Raw genomic sequence first — 20,708 nt, 5'->3', positions numbered from 1 at the left:
CCCATTGTATCCTGTGCCGGGGTAATGAGCTCTGCAACTGCCTTAGTTTCGTAGTGAGAATTGAGTAATGAAATCTAATGGTCTATCAGCCTTATGAGATATCCTATCACTAATATCTGTAATTAATTTATATGATTGACACTATGGGCCTAGGCAGTACCGAGGACTATGCAGAGCCTTACATATCCACAACCTCTGATAAGTCATTTTCAAGGTCAATGATAACATTCATAATAGGAATAATATTATATAACCTCCGTTAGCTATTTTTTCTTTCCATTTGATATTTGGTATAGTGATTCTCCTGTTTGTTTTTGTGATTTCTATCTAGCACTGAAAAATGTGATTTATTCACGAAACGCATGGTGGCTGTTTTTCTGGAAAGTGAATATTTAAAGATAAAAACAATTGAATAATATTATTATAACCTCACTGGAGCCTACGTATCATTTAACTGCAGGCCAGAGAGTTAGGTACACAGGAGCACATATACACGCATGTTCTAATTCACAACTGTACATAGGTACAAAAAGATCCACATGCACACCTTTTTATTTATTTATTTTATTTTGGCGTATGTGCTCAATTTATCAATTTATTTACAGTGATTTCAATAAAAATATACATATATTGTTCATATTGTTTCTGGGAAATAGAACAAAATTAGCAGGTTTATGAAATTCCTCATTATCATGTGCCTCACTAGCCTTTGACTGAGGTCATGGTGTCTGACTACAGTTTTCTTTTTAATTTATTGTGGTCCATTAATATTTATTGCACTCTATAAAACATGCTTTTCCAAAACGTTGATCGAGCTACCAGTAGCTTGTGGCCTGGAGTTCCTAAGTGTTCGAATTTGCTGCACTTAAAACACTGTGAGCAGTGCATAGTTCTGGCAGGCTGGGCTGAGGATTCAGGAGCAGGATTTCTCCCATTTTCTCGTTAAATAAACAAGCTGCTGCTTCCGCTTTAGGAGCCTGAAAATAAATGGCTCATTCGACATTGTTTGTAAACCTCTCTGAAACTACCCTGAAAAAACACATTAGTTCAATTACTTCAGAGAGTCATTGAGAGCATCACTGGATTTACATTTTTCTTCTTCCTCTTTCTTTCCCATTTTTCTTTTCCATTATTTCTCTTCCTTTCTTTTTTCTCTTTCTTCCTTCCCTTTTCAACTTTTTTCTTTTTCTTTCACTTTCCTTCTTTTTCATCTCTTTCCCTTTATCTTCTCTTCTTTGTTCCTTTCTTGCTTTCTCATGTTCTTTCTATGCTACTCTCTTCAGTATTCCTTCTTTCAGTTCCATCACTTCTTTCCTGTCCTTGTCTCCTTCTTTCTGTCCTCTCATTCTTGCCTTCTTTCACTCTCCCTTATTTCCTTTCCTTGGTTTTGTCTCACCTTCTTTCCTTTCCTTCTCTTCTTTGGCCCATCTTTCCCACTGCTTAATTTCTTCTTCCCATCTTTCTCTTCTGTCCCTTTCCTTTGTTTCTTGTTTTCTTTCACTGCCTTCTCCATTCCTTCCTTCTCTCCTTGATTCATCCTTTCCTTTCTTCTATCATTTCCTTCTTACTCTGCCTTTTTTCTCTTTCCTTCCAGCGTTCCTTCTTTCCTTCCATTGCTCCTTCCTCTGCTGCCTTTCTTTCCTTAGACTCCTTTCTTGCTTGCTTGCTTCTTCTACTCCTTCTTCCTTCCTTTTCCGTATATACATCTACCTACTCTTGTCCACATATTATGTAGCAACTCAGGATGGCTTTCATTTTTTTTTATAAAAAGCTTGCATGATTAAAAAGGTTTCAGAATCCTGAAAAAAATGCTCATTTTAAACACTTGCAGACAATTTGAACTTACTTTAAAGTTAACAAATTTTAGTACCCAGGAATACAGCATTACATGGAATAGGCTTCCTGATAACTAAATATATATATAGCTCATTGCATATGATTGTACATTTATTAATATATTTGCATACATTTGCGGAGCGGTGTTTTTCGAACACTGCATTTTGAGGGCGCGGCCCACCACTCTGGGTCGTGCCGAGGCCACTCCGGCCAGGACTGGCGTGCGCTCTTTCAGTCATACAGGAACCGCTGACGTCAATTCCTGTTGACGTCATTAGTTCAGGGCTTCTCAACAACTCTTCATAGGACGGTACTAACTCCAGGGTCTGCTGAATTCGGAGGGGCGGTCTGATAAATCACCACGTTCTGTATGAGGCAAAGACAGTTGGGTATTAGAAAAGAATAATTCAAACTAAAACTGTTACAAAGAGCATTACTGTGAGAGTCACTGGAAATGAGTAGAGGATAAGTGAGTGCGCCTGTGTCAGTGACCGTATAGTGAGGAACAGGCTGAATATAGGAAATGGCGATGCACCCTGAGGTGAGGCAGTCACTGCATAACCAATGGTGTCTCTATAGGATTGTGTTTCAAGCGACTGATTAGATGAAACCCACAACGGCTGAGGCTTATTACTGAACTTACGGCAAGAGACTGTTTTTTATGTTTTTTTGGGGCATTCAGTAAACAAATGTTATTCATTGTGTCAACATTTAATCCTTGTACAGATTTCATTTTCTCAAATCTTCAAACTATATGGTCGCAAAATGTCATATTCGTGTGATAAATTCATTCTTTTAAAATGCATATGTTCTTTTTTTCTTTTGTCTTGTTAATCCACTTTTTGTATTTAGGTGCTTCTGTGCCTTTCCAATTTAATGAGAGCGCAATTAACACAGCAATTTAAAAAAAAAATCTGGTTCTCTCCACACTTCCCACATAAGCAGAGCTTCCCAATTGCACTATCATTCTTTCTGTGGCTAAATAATAAATATAAACAAAATAAATATTTCTTGCTAATATTGTCTCAATGGTGGACAAATGAAAAAACATGCGGTCCCATGAACCAGCGTTCTTACATCTGGGACATAGGTTTGATCTGTTAGCCTTGTGTTTATGTCGCATTCCCGTGGTACAGGAGGAAAGCCATACAACTGCATTTGATTACAGTTGGCTCCTCTCAGTGCTTTGTGAATGTACCTCGATGCCTTGTTCCAGCTTTCAATATGTGTGCAGAGATCTATTTTTGTATTCCATACAGGTTATATTTCGTATACTGTTTCTTCTTCATGATTATTAATATTATCAATATGTCTTGTCCATATTCCTATGCTAAGAAGTTTTGCTTTGACTCAATATGTAGTCAACACAATGCTACATGTTTTTTCTATCTCTATATTTAATATTTCTTGCAGTGTTTGTTAAATGATGATGTCGGAGACTTGCGTAGGTCCAATCTTGAATTTATTCAAGATATAAATGCCAGGTAAAGCACCCACAACCAGAGCCGTCCAGTCTTGAGGAAGCCAACGTCCAATGTGACGTTCAAGAAATCCTTGAGACTGAACGTGGGGATTCTAGAACCAAAGTGGAAATCTCTCGTGCTTGCAAGCACGAGAGAACAAGGAGGAACACAGTATTCACAGTATTCATATGTATATAACATCTTCCCCACTAAGAAGGGAAACAAAGAAAACTCATAAGAGCAAACATGAGCAATTACAAAGTAAAACAATATTATTCTAAAACATAGTCTCTCAATCTGCAGGATAACTGCCTTAACCGTAAAGCAATTGCAAAGTTAAACAATATTATTCTAAAACATAGTCTCTCAATCTGCATGATAACTGCTTTAACCGAAAAGCCCTTTTTGTTGCCACTTCAGAAGTTTCCTGTGAAATCGAATCGTGTGATACAGGTAACTTTGCGGGAACAGAGGTCTGTGGTAAAGCAGAGGTGGAAGGAAGGGAATCTGAAGTTTCAATAACTGGATTGGAGGAAGATTCAGCAACTGGATTGGATGAGGGTGTATGATCATAAAAGAAATCAAACCAATCACAATGCTCGGAATCTGAAGTGGCATGTTCTTTGATGACATGGGCTTGAAGTGGAGAAATCTTAACAAGAGCTCGCTTGTTCCACCACCCACTGTCATCAAGGAGGGCTGAGGTTTTACTAACTTGTGTAACCAAATTTGGAGAAGAAAATTTAGACCTTCCTTTGGAAACTCTCTTGGGATTTTTGATAAGAACCATATCTCCTTTTTGCAAAGGTTGATCAACGGAATGTCTACCTTTATCAAAACGAGATTTCATTGACAATTGTTTAGCACTCACACGATCTTGAACAGAAAAAGAAGAATTAGACAAATCACAATCCTTATGCAACCAACTAGGATTGAGAGCAGAATGAACACCTCTTTTGCGAAGCAAGCTAAAGGGTGAGACACCAGTAGTAGAATGTGGGGAGGTATTGTAGGCCCACACTTTGTCATGAACGAAAGCCAAAGGGTCAAGCCTAGAAGACAAAGCAGTTTGAACACCCTCCTTAATAATGCGATTACATCTCTCTACTAGACCATTCGAGGATGGTGAATACAAGGCAACTTTGAAGTGAGAAATATCGTGAGACTTGAGGAAAGAGCACATTTTTAGGGAGACAAAATGAGTTCCATTGTCAGTAACGATGGACTTGGGAAAGCCTTCGACATCAAAAATAGACTGCAAAAATTTAATGGCGTTGTCAGTAGAAGCAGAATTGCAAAAGGAATAATAGAGCCATTTGGAGTAATAATCAAAAAGAAGGATAAGAAACTTGTGTTCAGAAGGTAAAACATCATATGGACCAGAAAAGTCCAAAGCTACTTTGTCCCATGGACCAGCCGGTAGAGGAACGGGACATAAAGGTGTGGAAAGAGTTTTCCAATGCTTATCAGAGAGAATGCACTGCGTGCAATTGTCAATCATATTCCTAATGTGAGAGTCCATGGAAGGCCACCAGTAGAATTGTTTGATGCGTTGACAGGTTTTAACAATACCAAGGTGACCCTGATGGGCAGAACGAATGATACGATCACGAACAGACTGAGGAGGAACAAATAAATCATTGCGCATGACCCTATCATTAACTAAAGAAAGTTCGTCTGAAACATTTGCAAAACCTTTTAGCTCAGGGGAAAGGGTTCTAGGTTCAGGCCATTTGTTGACAATGAAATCTTTAACTTTGGAAAGAACAACATCATTCTTATAAGCCATATTCCATTGTGTTACAGAAATGGGTTGACATTCAGCAACTGCATCGACTGTGGCAACAACACACTCAATATCATCATTAACAATTGAATCATCAGTTAAGGACATTCTTGATAGGCAATCAGCCCTGAAATTCTTACCCCCGGGAATGTGTTTGATGACAAAATGAAATTCATGGAGTTTGGAAAGAAGACGAACAAGTCTGGCAGAAGCTCTATTGGAGGTACTGTCGGACAGCATATGCATAAGGGGTTTGTGGTCTGTGTAAATCTCAAACTCCCGACCCCAAATGTAAGATTTGAACTTCTGAATTGCCCAAACGCAAGCCAGAGCTTCTCTTTCAATTGTACTGTACCTGGTTTCGGCAGGAAGGAGAGTTCTGGAAGCAAAGGCAACTGTGTGTTCTTTGCCCTCGACCCATTGTCCTAAAACGGCACCCAAACCAGTAAGACTGGCATCTACAGTGATAAAACACTTAGAGCCGTCACAAAAGGGATTTAAAGCAGGTGAATCTTCGATGATCTTCTTGACTTGGTCAAAAACTTTTTGCAAGTCTTGAGACCAAACGAATTTAACACCTTTTCTCAAGAGTGTTCTCAAAGGTTCAACAATCTGAGCGTAGCCATGAACGAACCTGGCGTAGTATTCGGATAAGCCCAGGAAGGAGCGAAGTGCATCACGATCCTTGGGGGGTTTAGCATCTCGAATGGCTTTGATTAAAGAGAATTTGGGTTTAATGCCATTAGGAGAAAGAGAGTGGCCCAAGTAATCTAACTCTTGAACACCAAATTTACACTTGTCGTGTCTAACAGTCATGCCGGCTTTTTCTAAGACTTGTAGGACGGTATTAAGAGTGTGATTATGTTGCAAAGAGTCGTTGGCGTAGACCAAGATGTCATCTTGGTACGCCTGCACACCAGGGATGTCTTGAAACAGATTGTCCATTAGTTTTTGGAAAATACTGGCTGCCGAAGCCAAACCAAAGGGAAGCCTGAGGTACTTGAAGGCACCAAAGGGCGTGATGAACGTTGTTAACTCTTGAGATGTGGGGGACAAGGGAATCTGGTGATAAGCAGACCTGAGGTCGAGGAGGGAGAAAAATTTAGCTTCACCCAAATTAGCCAAAAGGTCATGAATTTTGGGAAGAGGGTGACAATCCACGATGATATTGTTATTTAGTGAGCGTAAATCAGCACACAATCTCACCTCTCCAGATTTTTTGCGAACTAAAACAATGGGGGAAACCCATTCAGACGAGTCACAGGGAGCAATGATTCCTTCGTTGCAAAGATTTTTCAGAACAATTTTAAGTTCATCTCTAGCGCTCAAGGGAAGAGGACGAACTTTGTGAACAACCGGCTGAGCATTGGGTTTAAGTCGAATTTCATGTTTAAAACCAAGCACTGTACCAACCTTATTTTTAAATAAGTTTGGAAAAGAACTCAGTAACGTGTCCATTTTGACTATGGGAAAGGAAAGATCTGAAATATTGAAGATTCCAGAATCATGACTAGTATAATAGTCATGAGGAATGTCACCTAAGGCAATGGGTTGATCAGATCCAGGTTTGAGAATCAAACCCATTCTGGCTAAATCGAACCAACCTACAATATCCCTGCCCTTGAGGGCAACATAGACCTTAGTGAATGTGTATCTGCCTAGGCAAGCAATGTCAGAATAAAAGAAGCCTAACATATCGATGTCCTTTTTGCCAAAGGCCTTGGGATTGACGTCTGACTTGGAAAGGACAACATGACTCCAATTAGCATAAAACGTAAGGTCGGATAAAATGGTGATAGGAGAACCAGAATCAGCTTTGACCTGGATTGTAATTGTGCCTATCAACAACTCACACAAGGGACTCTTAATTTTAGTAAATTCAATAGAATCACATTCAATGGACAACATAACATCATTGAGTCTGGTGGAACAAGACTCTACATTTTCTTGAAACTCAATATTATTGACTCTAGTGAATCTTTTGCGACCTCTGCAAACAGAGGGAAAATGTCCAATTTTCTTGCAGGAAGAGCATTTTTTGCCAGAAGCAGGACACATAGGAGAATTGCCAAGATGATTCCTGGATCCACATCTGTAGCAAATGAGTGGTTTCCTATTTAGTTGTCTTGAAGAATTGTTAACAAGGTCAATGGAAGTGAAACCAGAAGCTTGATCAACTAAATGAACGGAGGGTTGAGATAGACTTTCTTGTAGAATTTTAGAGGAATAAGTTGCACGTTCAATCCCTTTGGCGATATCAATTGTTTCGGATAAAGGAGGATTTTTGCAGCTTAACAAACGTTCCTGGATTTTCTTCGAATAGCAAGCAAAGATAAATTGATCTCTGATGGAGGTATCTGTACTAGCACCAAATTCGCAGGTAGAAGCTAAGATTCTGAGTTGAGCGATATAGTCTTCTACGCTCTCATCAACACTTTGTTTACGTTTGAAAAAATTATGACGTTCTAAAACAATACTAGGTTCATCGTCGTATTGTTTATTGAGACGAGCAATGGCTTCTTCGTAAGCATTCCAGCTGTCACCTGCTTCACCAGTGGGAGCAGAAATATGGGGTAAGTTTTCAAAAACTTGTTGAGCAGCAACTCCCAAACACCCATAAAGAATAGCAACCTTGTGAGGAGGATCATATTTGGTAGCATCGATGGCTACTAAATAGTTCTCAAAGCCTTTAAGCCAGTTGCGCCAAGCAAGAGTGGGTTTTCCAGGAGTTTGCAGAAAAGGAGCTGGTGTTTGAAATTGTTGAGATGAAGCCATGGTGATATAAGATAAAAGGATGAAGAGTATTTTAATTTAAAACATAAATGCCAAAAATTCTAGTTGCTTTATAGTTTTATTCCTTTCTCGCCTTTTGGTGAAATTCAAATTGTTTGTCTATTTTGAAGCCTCTTTGCAAAGGAGATAGCAAGAGATTGTAAGATGATGGATGGTGAAATGTTAGATGAACATGGTAGGCAGTAAAGCGTGCCTATCGCTGTGGTGACTTGAAGACTTGTGAGAGGCAATGAAGCGTGCCTATCGCTGTAGTCAAAATGAAATGAGGAAAAACAAAACGTGCTTAATGCTGCACAGTAACGCTAGACGAAGGCTTAATAAATTGTCAAAAATGGCCGCCAGCGTCGTCGTCGAGGTAACAGTACGACGTGGTTTTCCAAAGGCGGTGGGCTTGTCTGGAGATTGTGACGTAGCGCGCGTGAGGCCGCGCGAGCAGAAAGTTGAAGCGTTGTGCGCGTGTCTGAGCGCGAGGCAGCAACCATTGGAGACAAGCAGGGCCGGTGAAAATGCCGGAATGGAAAGGAAAATTGCGCTGGAAGCCAGGTAATGGACAGGGAAGGTGTCCAAAAGTATACGACCTGGTCGGACTGGAGGCTGAATGATTCAGGAAAGCAGGAGACGAACAGTGGTCGAGATCCGGTGAGTCTTGAAGACTTGGCTGGTGGTGGGTGCGGCAAAAATCCCGATCGTCGCCAAATATGTTAAATGATGATGTCGGAGACTTGCGTAGGTCCAATCTTGAATTTATTCAAGATATAAATGCCAGGTAAAGCACCCACAACCAGAGCCGTCCAGTCTTGAGGAAGCCAACGTCCAATGTGACGTTCAAGGAATCCTCGAGACTGAACGTGGGGATTCTAGAACCAAAGTGGAAATCTCTCGTGCTTGCAAGCACGAGAGAACAAGGAGGAACACAGTATTCACAGTATTCATATGTATATAACAGTGTTGTGATTATTTTCATATATGAAAATCAGAACCATCCATGTTGTGCATGTATTTTATGGCATACAAATTGCCATCCATCAGCGAGTTGCCATTTATTTCCATATTACAGTGAAAAAATGGTCTATCACCAAAACAACTCCCAGTGCCATGCAGCTGAAAACTGCACTTTAAAGGAGATTTACACTTGAATAGAAGAGGAGGAAACTAACATTAATGTTGAGTTGGTACACAGGGACAAAGCCCCCGACCACAACATAACCAGGATTTTTGGCATTGTCGACAAACCAACATCAAGTTTGTACACACACCCATCCCCTTTGATACAGAGACTGGGACCCCTATAGTTCTTGTGACACATAGCTCTCCAATAGATTTACAAGCTGAAGGCCTTGCCCCAATCAGTAATAATATATTTGCACCCTTGGGTGCACCAGATTCTGAGGATGGTAGCAAGCCTCCCCATTGTTGGTTCCTTCCACTTACAAATAGGTCCCTCATTCCACCTGTTTCCCAATACATGCTAGCAAACTTCTTTCTATTCTTGAGCACTTCAAGCTGAGGTGGGGAGTCTAAGCCTCAAAGTCCCCAAATTGATAGAAATGACTGCGGTCGGACTGTCTCAAAGACCAAATGTCCAATGCACTTGCTTGGGATGGCTACGGTTATATCCATCCCATTAAGGATCTTTCAGGTTCAAATCCAATTACCAAAGAGCCAAACATTGCCAAAGCTAATTTAGTCTACATTCCTGAGTTTCTCTCTGACGGCCACCCCCTAACACACAGAGGGATGTAGTGTCAAATTCGATGTCTTGCACTCCTTGGAGAGGACACAGCGGCCCTAGGCAGCCCCTATATTTACACTCATAGGCAGAAGTGGCTGAAGGCGGAGTTGGATAATCGCAATGGTAACACTTTGAATAACATTACTCCAATTCTGAAAACCCTTAGACCAACATACAACAGAAAGCAAAGTTTACAGGATACATTTCCAAAACATGATGGAGGAGATGCAAGGACCAGGACTGCTTAAGAAAAAAAGTGATACGTTGGATCAGACATCAGAGATACTGCTGTTCCCGTATGCGATCTGACATACTATTAGCCCAGCAGTTCCCAGTGTGCTCAAGTTCTCTGGACTTCCTCGGACTAAAGATGAAAGACCAAGAACTAGATGAAAGATTGGTGTCTCTCGACTTGATGAGCCGCCTGAACAGTGGTTCTATGCTACGGTTCAAACTTAATGCCGCCCCGGGCACTGGGGTGATCAACCATCTGTAAATTTCACTGACTTCCTGTTATTTGTGCCTCTAGCCCGTGAGGATTTCTTTCACGGACGCCTTTTGTCCCTAATTCTGGGCATTGTAGCGAGCTGTTCCTCTGCAAGCAGCCTCAGAGTTCTGTAACTCTCACTGCTGGGGCCAGCTCGCACTCCTGCTGTGATCTGAAGGGCCTGCAGCAGTCCCTCCCCTACCTGGCACAGATTGCTATCGGGCCATTATCATTCTGTTTGTCTGCCTAATTATCACACACAGAATGATAATGGGCCCCTCTGTGCAGCTACTGCCTAGCTGGGCCTCCTCTTGCCAGAGCCTAGGGCATGGCATTCTGCTTTTGTTCAGGGGCTAGTGACAAATGAAGGTGTTCAAAGGTAAAAATGTAACACAACTAATATTTATTAGAAGATACTCGTCACGCCAGTAGGTGCACTGAAAAAACCTAGAAGGGTCCAGAATTATACAATTGAAAAAAAATCCAAATTGGTATAACATATATTATATTTGCGACCAATGTGGCAAATTCAACAAATACATATGCAATGTCAGTTTACCCAAACTGATTTAAGTGTTACTGAGCGTGTGCATGATGCTGGTGTCTCATCTCCCGCACAAGGGACAGGATTCCTCTTGGTTCATAACTAACTGGGCAGCCTGCAATGCCTTTACTCAAAACATAGCTATGATAGAACTTGCTCTGGTCTAATACCACTGAGGTCATTGAGCCTGTGGACAAGTGTTCTTGAGCAAATTTAAAAAATGCAGTGCCTCATGTATGAAAAGTGTGCATCACTGGAGAAAAACAGTGATGCAACACTTTTCAATGTGCCCACTTTTCGACACAATGGATGCACCATATTTACACTACAGTGCTCAATGTTGCAAGGAATCAACAGATATGTCAGAAATCCTGACATATCTTTATGTGTAGAAATGACCGAAGCATTGCCGAAGTGTGTCAGAAAATTGACGCAACTCTAGCAGTGTGCCATTACCCATGGGCAATTCCTGCTAAAAGCAGGCGTAAGGATTTGACACAGTCAAGTCCTAGAAGTTGGACAGTCACTGCACCACTTCTAAAAGGCTTTTTTGGATGGGAACGCTCACCCTGCATACATTATACCTGAAGCAGGTATAATATATTAAAGGCTTTTACAAAGTGACGCATCTGCCTAGATGCACCACTTTGTAAATAGGGTGCAGTATGGCACATTGATTACGCTGCCACAGTGTCACAACAAAGTGAAGTAAAGGCGGGGTAAGGCACTTCATAAGTGAGGCCCTTAGAATATGGGGTCAGTTTTTTGTTAATCTCCATATTCCTTTCCCCGTGCAGCAAAAGCGCGGCCTTTTGTAAAGTCTTTTGCATACATTTTATTAGGAACTTTTGCTGAAGTGTACACCACACCCAGTGCGGGGAAGGTGTTTTTTTTCAGTCTGGGTGGGCTGCCTGTGAACTACTGCCACTGTAAAATGCTGACCCAGCAAATATAGGCGTCAATAACAAAGCTTATACGAATACAACCATTTGCCCATTTTCAGTAGATTTGATTTTAATTTATGATTTGCGATGGTGAGAGGTGTGCGTGCGATGTGACTGTGGATCCTTGTGTTAGCAACTTGTGATGTTATTGGATTTGTGTGAGTTCGTACCCTGTGCATATGATGTGAAAAGTGTGATTGATGGTCTTTGTGTGCATGTGAGGATGCATCTTTGTGTGATTATGTATGATGGTGTATATCATCTGGTATGCCTTGATGTGATGGTGTGTGTATGTTGATCTATTAGTGAGTGCACATGTATTTAAGCTGTGTATGTGATAGTATGTTACATAACTGTGTGTGACAGAGATATGTGTTTGCTCGGTAAATGTGTTCATACGATTGTATATTGGTAAAATGGCATATGTTACAGTTACTTGTGTGACTGGATGTGTGTCTGAGTGTATTGGTTTAATATGTCAAGATGTGCTATGATGCATGGTTCATGAGAGTATACCATTGTCTGTGTCCAATGGTGTATGTGTGATGATGTATGTAATAGAGTACAGTTAGTACCATTAGGGTGCATATGATAGGGAGAGTGTATATAATAGGGAGTGTGACAGCGTGCCAATTGTGTTTGGGCGATTTTTTTTTCAAATCTTTCATTATTCTAAGGTTGATAAATAGGGTTCCTTTGGATATTTAAATATGGAATTTAATAATAATGCAGCAGGGTTGAGTAAATTATGCAGCAAGAAAAGGCAAATTATGTGGCGGAATTCAGCACAGTTTGTAATAGTATTACTTTATTATTTTGACATTTTTAAACTTGTTAACACAGTCTGGGCATTGGTTGCATCGGTTGCATCTCACTAGTACCAGTTTAACACCCAAATATAGCAATAATCAACAGTAAAGGAAAACCAAGAGCATAAGTAGAAATGCCTACGCAACATGATCAATGTGCTCTAATCCCAGAATCCTCTATGTAGCTCTGTGACCTACCAGACAACTGCTCCAGGCTGGAACCTTGGATACATTTCTCCCCATTCTTTGAAAAATAGCATTTTCCTAACAAACAGTGATTTTCTGTCTGTGTGTATGTATATGTTATTTTTGTAACAGGAAATCCTAGCTAACTGTTATGGCCCCCAATAATACCACAACCCTCAGCAGTCTGCAGCAAATTATAGCTCATGCAGGCTGGTTAATAACTACCTTTTCCTGCTTAATGATCTTACCCTCACACAAGACCTGTCCACTATGGATCTTATCCTCCGCTCAGTACTGTACCAGCCCCTAAATCCAGGATTTGTGAAGCACAACAGATCACCCGTGAGGGTCTCAAGACGTTGAATTGTAGGTACATGGAGATTAAGTGATTTGCCGATGATGAAACTCAAACCTGGATTTCACAAGCTCTGAAGTCGGCAGCTCAGGCCGTATCGCCACAACCAGCCATTACCAGCTAAACAGACATGGAATACCTGAAGTAATCTGACACATAAAGCTGGTCTCTCGAAGGATTTCACTCTTGTCCAGCACTGCAGGTTCCAATTAGGTACATTCTATGCATGCTGCTTTACATCTCACAATGGCACTCAGCTATGAGATGCTAATAACAAAATCCATCCGAGCAGATCTTCCCAACCACTGTTCTCACCAAACATGCCTGCTCAGAACTATGAACTGTAAATAAAATATCAGACTGAACAACCCAGTGCAGTAACCATATAAATAGATTATGATTCTATGAAATACCACAAAAAGACCTGCATAGTTGCTCAAAGCTGCAAGCATACGGAAAACTGTGAAGTGCACAATGACTCAACCTTATTTTGACTTGTACTTATGTTTGTTGTCTATTTACCTACTTATATACTATTGCATGACTTCCTCTGATGTGTCTGTAAAACATACCATTTGTCCAGAATTTGTGTTCTGAATTTTGACCTTCTGTCCCGAATTTTTGTCCTGAATTTTGACCCTTTGTCCTGAATTTTTACACTCGCCATCCTGAATTTGCACCCATGCCAGTTGGTCACCCAAACGGGCACCTAGCCATCCTACATCAAATCTATTAATTCCACAGCCTCTCAACAGCCACCAGGAGAAGGTCACTCAGCCAACACATTCATCTTTTATAGCAGATTCCAATCATAATGGAGTTGACTGACCATCAATTGTGAGGTTCTCCCTCGATAACAAACACAGAGATGATAATGAGTACCATTCAGTTGGGTAACGATAAACATCTGTTATTCAGCGCCAAGGTACCTATGGGTGAGCATAAATACACTTTAATGTCGAAGCTTTCTCACTCCGTAATATTCAAGACAATCATCCTCAAGATGGAATCAACTCACCAATTCAGTCTATTGACTTCAGTACAAAACCTATTCGACCTAGCTGCTCTATCAGAGTCGATGTTCAAGATCACGCTCCTTAACCACTTGGATGCTAAGCATCTTCTGGCACTTCAATGTAATTTCCATTGAAATGAATGGGCACTCCATGACGAGTTACCCTTGTCATTAGCATCCAAGTATCTCAAATCCACCTGTTATCCTGAAATGTAGCTGGATTATGCCCAAAATTGATTGGCCCTGTGTGGAATGAGTTCATAGATACGTATCACATTTGTCTTTTACAGGACACATGGGCACGACCTAAATATATAGAACAAGTTACATTTCATTTACTATATAAGCAATACCCTCAAATGCTGATAGATCCTCTGAAGGGCTAATAATATGACTGAAAAACGTACTCGCATGCACAATCAAAATATTAAACATTCCATCACTTGACATCTTAAGCCTAAATTAAAGACAACTAAGTGGTTCTCTTTCAATATTTTTAATGTTTACAATCGTTCACTTCCCACAAAGAGTCCTTGACTCTGCACAACCGTAAAAAGTATTTAACTTCCATGATTAGTAGTACCAGAATATTCCTGACTGGAGATTTCAATACCACTTTCAAACCCCTGACTTGCTTAATCAATTTAATGCAATGGGAAGACGAGAGTCTGGGCATTCCAAGCTTGACAGCCGAACCGATCAAGCAATGGCCCCCAGTTGCCTTGCAACCAGCTTCCATAACCATGTCCTATGGTGTAAGGATATGCAACACTAGATCTGTTTCAGATGTGATAAGAGTATACACTTTCAAAAAAGGCCGCCCTTAAAAGCCAAATTAATTATATAGGGCCATATGTATCATCAAACTGATTTGCGATTCTCAAATAGCGATTTTTTAGAAATCGCTATTTGAGAATCGCAAATAGGGATGTATGTACAACATCGCAATTTTTTAGTGATTTCTTAGTATTCCTTAATTGCGATTCGCAAATTGCGAATCGCAATTAAGGAATACTTTCCCATTTATTTCTATGGGCCAGGAGGCCCGTAGGAATGAATGGGAAGTTATTCTCAATTTGCGATTCGCAATTTGAGAATCGCAAATTGAGAATAATTTCAAGGGTGCAGGGGTGTCCAAAGGACACCCTGTTGCACCCCTGAAATCAGCATGGGTGCACATGTGGCGCACATACATGCCCTAAGGGCATGTATGTGCCTCACATTGCACTTTGAAAAATGCAAAAAAGTGAATTTTTCAAGGAATTCGCAAATTACCACCAACTTGAAGTTGGTGGTAATTTGCGATTCCTTAAGGCCAATGTGCATTTTTTTTATGCTTCATACATTGCATTTAAGGAATTGCAAAATTTGCGATTCCTTAAATGCAATTGCAAAATAAGGAATCGCAAATTTTGCAATTCCTTATTTTGCATGCAGATTTCTTTGATACATACCGTTTTGCACTAATGCGTTCGCAAACGCATTAGTGCTTGATACATATGGCCCATAATCATTAACCACTGGCTATGGGGGAATCTAATAGATTTGAAAATTAATCCACACAGGAGGATAGTGATCACTATTCTTTAGTTCTAACATTTAATATTGGTATTTTATCCGCCCCTGTCAGATCCCATAGCCTGAACTATCTGAAGCCTTCTATCCTGTGAGGAGTAAAGTGGCAGAACGTACAGTACAGCTTCCCTATTATGGCCATAAAGTTTTGACTCATTTTCCACCATCCTTGATCCTATGGCACCCTCGCCCTGATCACACATACAAACCACGGAACAGCATAGCAGACTATTCACCTCACTCAGGGCCTTTATTTTTCAAATGCTAAACTTCAGACTCCTCAGAGAAAGATCAACACAACCCCATGCTACTGAAGTGAGAGTAGACAAGTTAAATCATATAACTGCAATTAAAAAACAACCCAGAGAAGATATTAGAGAAGGAAGAGCGGTGTATAAGTATACCTTAGTCACCAAAAAGAAAGATTAGGGTGAAAACAATTGGCAGGACCTATTAAAGGTATCCCGATCCAGTGATAATGTTGCCTTTTGGAGTAGAATATCTCATGGTAGTCTATTTCTTGGCATGTCAGTAGGCCACTATTTGCAAACAGGTCTTTGGGTGAAGCATTTCTCAACGCTATATTTAAACCAGCAGTTCACACCACTTCAACATTTGGAAAGTAATCCAGCCCATGGTCTGACTTCCATCTCCGATGATGAGTGTATTGCCTTTTCTATGATGGATACAATTAAAGCCATTAAGTCCATTTGCCCGGGCTAGGCCCCTGGACGAGTAATGATTACAGGAGACCTATACGAGTCGGAAATGGCTTTGTGGGCAACTTATATAAATGTATTATTCAATGCCCTTGCAGATGGAGCAGATTTACCTAATACCTTGGCGAGGGCACATTTTATTCTAATTTATAAAAAAAGGGCAATAGAGAGATTCTGAGAAACTTCAGTCAATAAGTCTCCAAGACAATTTTCAAAACATTTTTTGAAACAACTGCTGGACAAGCTCCATGAGTGAGTGGATGGGGCCCAGATTTTTTCCCCTCTTCAGGCAGTGTTTCGAGCCAAAATTAGCACCTTTGACCAAGTCTAACGTTTCAAATTGATACTATGGTAATATATCGAGTTGAAAAAAGACAACCTGTACATAGCCTTTGTCAATCTATGGATAAGAACAATTGTTACTTACCTGTAAACAGGTGGTTCTCCAGTATTGGTGTCTTTCATAGATTCACATGCTTGAATATTCCCCGTCGTCGAAGTGGGAGTCCCACGGTATATAAAAAATAGCAATAATGCTAATATAACATAAATGATAACATCATCATAATAAAATTAGAGATAATACACACTGTAAAACCTCTACAATGGTAACTTCCATAGGAAGACATTATAAGAGAAAAACTCATTTGTAACATATTAGAGTCATTATGTTGGTCCAAACTGCAGCCAATCAGGCTCAAGCACCCTCTAGAACCTTCTCCTCAGAAGCTCCAGCCCTCAGATTTTCGTAGCACTAGTAATAATAGCGCATGAGGAGAAGAGAGCCTCTGAGGGGAGGAAGGGTGGGTCGCATGTGAATCTATGAAAGACACCAATACTGGAGAACCACCTGTTTACAGGTAAGTAACAATTGTTCTTCTCCAGTATTAGGGGTGTCTTTCATAGATTCACATGCTTGAATAGAATAGATAGCAGTAACTCCTTAGAACTGGGATTGCTAATAGAATCTTAAAATGAAGCAAACATATAGCTTAAAGGCATATAGCAATCACAGAAGAAAAGGAGGAGGGAACAGAGGCTCACCTTATTTAAAGAGATGGCGAAGCACTGCTTGCCCCACTGCGGTATCCGCTTCGTTGATGGAATCCAAACAGTAATGTCTGGTAAAGGTGTGCCTACTCGACCATGTTGCCGCCCGGCAAATCTGGTGTAGGGGCACTCCGGCAAACAAGGCGGTGGAGGACGCCATCGCTCTCGTCGAATGCGCCTTCACTGGACACTGTAAAGGCTTGCCAGCTTGTTGGTGACAGTAGGATATGGCTGCCGAGAGCCATCTTGCAAGTGTTTGTTTCGTCACTGAATGTCCCCTCCGCAGTCTTCCATATGCTACAAAAAGTTGATCGGATTTGCGGAAAGGGGTAGTCCTTGAAATGTAAAACTTTAGACAACGGCTGATGTCTAAAGAATGAAGTTGTTGTTCTGCCGGTGACTTTGGATTCGGGAAAAAGGTCTTTAAGAAGACAGGTTCGTTCAGATGGAAATCAGTAGGCACTTTTGGCAGAAATGAGGGATTGGTACGAAGAGACACTCCATCGGCCTTAAATTGCAAATATGGAGGCTTGATTGTGAAAGCGTGAAGATCGCTGACACGGCGAGAAGATGTTAGGGCCAAAAGTAAGACGACCTTCCAGGTAAGAAATTTGGTCTCAGCCTTGTGAATTGGCTCAAAAGGAGGCTTCATGAGCTGCGACAATACCACGTTGAGCTGCCATGCCGGAGGCGGGCGCCTGACAGGAGGAAACTTTCTGAAGAGACCTTTAAAGTATTGTCGGATTATTCTGGATGAGCAGAGAGACGTCGAGCCATCGTGTCTGAAACGTGAAATAGCTGCCAGAAAACCCTCAAGGTGGCGTAAGAGAGTCCAGACTGAGCAAGGCTCAGAAAGAAAGGCAACAGCAGCTCCGGGGCAGAAGTGAGCGGATGGACATTAGCTTCAGCGCACCAATGGCAAAAACGTTTCCACTTTAGCTTGTACGTTTTGACGGTTGATGAAGCTCTAGCAGAAGCCAGAATGTCTCTGCAGTCTTGGGGCATGTTTAAGTTCGCGAATTCGAGGTATTCAGGTTCCATGCCCATAACTGAAGCGTGGTCGGGTCTGGATGGCATATTTGACCCTCGTCCATTGACAGGAGATCTGGACGTGGATGCAGATGAATGGGAGGACATTGGGATAACAGAAGAAGTTCTGAGAACCAAGCCTGTCTGGGCCAACGAGGGGCGATCAGTATCAAGTGGCAGGGTTGCCTGCGCATCTTCCACAACGTCCTCGGCACCATCGGTATTGGAGGAAATGCATAGGCGAATAGGCCGCTCCAGTCTATGAGAAGGGCATTTCCGCTGGACTCCGGATGAGGGTGCCAGCTCGCACAGGCGGGGCACTTCCGATTCAGCGGAGTGGCAAAAAGGTCCATCATGGGATGACCCCAACGGTGGAACACCATGTCCAGAGTAGGCTGATGAGGCTCCCACTCGTGGGTCGATGACGTGGATCTGCTCAACGAATCCGCTAGGATGTTTGAAACCCCCGGCAGATGGACCGCCGTCAAGGAAATTTGATGACGAAGAGCCCAATTCCAGATCCTCTGAGCTAGCCGAGACAATGGCTGAGATCTTGTGCCGCCCTGTTTGTTCATGTAGTGCATGCTGGTCGTGTTGTCTGTTTGAACCAGCACGGACTCCCTTTGCACCACGGGCAAGAAGGATCTGAGAGCAAGGAAGATCGCCATCAACTCCAATCTGTTGATGTGCCAGTTTCGTTGTGACGGCATCCACTTGCCTTTGATTGAAAGGTCCAGGAGATGAGCACCCCAACCCTCCATGGACGCATCTGTGGTCAGTGTTAGATCCGGAGAATGGGCCAGAAACGAAACTCCTTCGTCCAGGTTGGATGGTTCTTTCCACCAAAGCAGACTGTCCTTCATGCGAGACGAGACTCGGACTAGATCGTTGAAGGATCCTGACACTTGGCGCCATTGCAGGTCTAGTTCTTCCTGAATAGGACGAGTGCGTAGCCTGCAGTTCGGGAGCAGAGCGATGCAGGACGACGCCATCCCCAGAAATGACTTCAATGTTCGCACAGAAACTGACTGCTTTGAACGGATGATGGTGACCAGACGTTCTATCTTTCTCTGTCGTTCTTGGGAGATGAAGGCTTTTGATAAGCTCGTGTCTAGAATCGCTCCTAGGAAGTTTCTCCTTTGCAATGGTGTTAAATGTGACTTCTCCATGTTGATGGTCAACCCCAGTGACTCGAATGTCTGCAGGCAGAGACTTGTGTCGTGAGCCAGCTGCAGAGGAGAAGGAGATTTCAGAAGGCAATCGTCTAGATAAGGAAAAATCTGCACTCCTTGAAGACGTAGATAAGCCATGACTGGGGCCAGGACCTTCGTGAAAACACGAGGTGCCGATCGCAGGCCAAAAGGCAGCACCTTGAACTGGTAATGCACATTGCCCACCTTGAACCTCAGAAACTGGCGATGGTGTTGGAGAATCGGCACATGAAAATAGGCGTCTTGCAGATCTATTGTTGATAGGAAATCTCCGCTGCAGAGAAGCCGCAAGACTTCCGACAACGTTAGCATGCGGAAAGATTGCTGTTTCAGAAAGAAATTGAGCGCCCTCAAATCCAGTATAGGCCGCCACTCTCCCGTCTTCTTGGCAATGAGGAAAAAACGTGAGTAGAAACCTGTCCCTTGTTGAGATATAGGAACCACTTCGACTGCACCTTTTAGTATTAGAAGACAAACTTGATGTTGCAATTCCTCGAAATGGGGAGGTGGCGGGCCTGAGGGTGGAGAGTGTGGAGGAAACTCTGTGAACTCCAAGGCATGACCCTTGTGAACAATGTCTAATACCCATTGGTCCGAAGTTATCAGAGACCATTGGGAATAAAACTGCGAGATTCTCCCTCCAACTCCTAGCGCAACTTGAGAGTCATTGACGTTTGTTGGTGGTACCCCTATAACTTGACTTTCCTTTATAGGGTCTCGACTGAGTTTGGCGATTAGACTGTTGGTTGGAGTAACGCTGATTGCCTTGATTGTATTGGCGGTACTGAGTGTGTCCTTCTCGAAAAGTGGTGGAAGAAGAACCTCTTCCACGCGCGCCACGAAAGGGCTGCTTCTTAAATTGCAAGGAACCTAGCGATTTTGCTGTATCGGTGTCTTTCTTTATTGACTCAAGCGCTTCGTCAATGTGAGCGCCAAAGAGAGATTCACCGTCATAGGGCATGTCGAGTATCTTCGACTGGACCTCCTGCCGGAAGGAAGTGGATTTAAGCCAACCCTGGTGGCGGAGAGCCGCAGCACTGGCGAGGATACGAAAACCCGTACTTGCCACGTCAATCGCACAGTCGATCATTTCTTCTGATGCCCTCATGCCATCCTGAAGAATCTGTTGCGCTTCTGCCCTGGACGCTTCCGGTATCAGCGAAACCAATGCAGA

General features: G+C 42.1%; 1 protein-coding gene across 4 annotated transcripts in view; it reads right to left on the bottom strand.

Annotated features, from left to right (window-relative positions):
* Nucleotides 1-546: 546 nt before the first annotated feature.
* Nucleotides 547-20,708, bottom strand: part of LOC144768740 (membrane-spanning 4-domains subfamily A member 4A-like) — a 416,021-nt gene continuing 395,859 nt past the window's right edge. For all 4 annotated transcript variants that reach the window (XM_078652626.1, XM_078652627.1, XM_078652624.1 and 1 more), the window contains one exon: nucleotides 547-2,202. In XM_078652626.1, the coding sequence (XP_078508752.1) occupies nucleotides 2,137-2,202 (66 nt within the window). In that variant the 3' untranslated portion in view covers nucleotides 547-2,136. The remainder of the gene's footprint in view (nucleotides 2,203-20,708) is intronic.

This window comes from Lissotriton helveticus, chromosome 7 (assembly GCF_964261635.1).
Source record: "Lissotriton helveticus chromosome 7, aLisHel1.1, whole genome shotgun sequence".
Taxonomy (NCBI): domain Eukaryota; kingdom Metazoa; phylum Chordata; class Amphibia; order Caudata; family Salamandridae; genus Lissotriton; species Lissotriton helveticus.
This window is presented reverse-complemented; position numbering and strand designations above follow the sequence as displayed.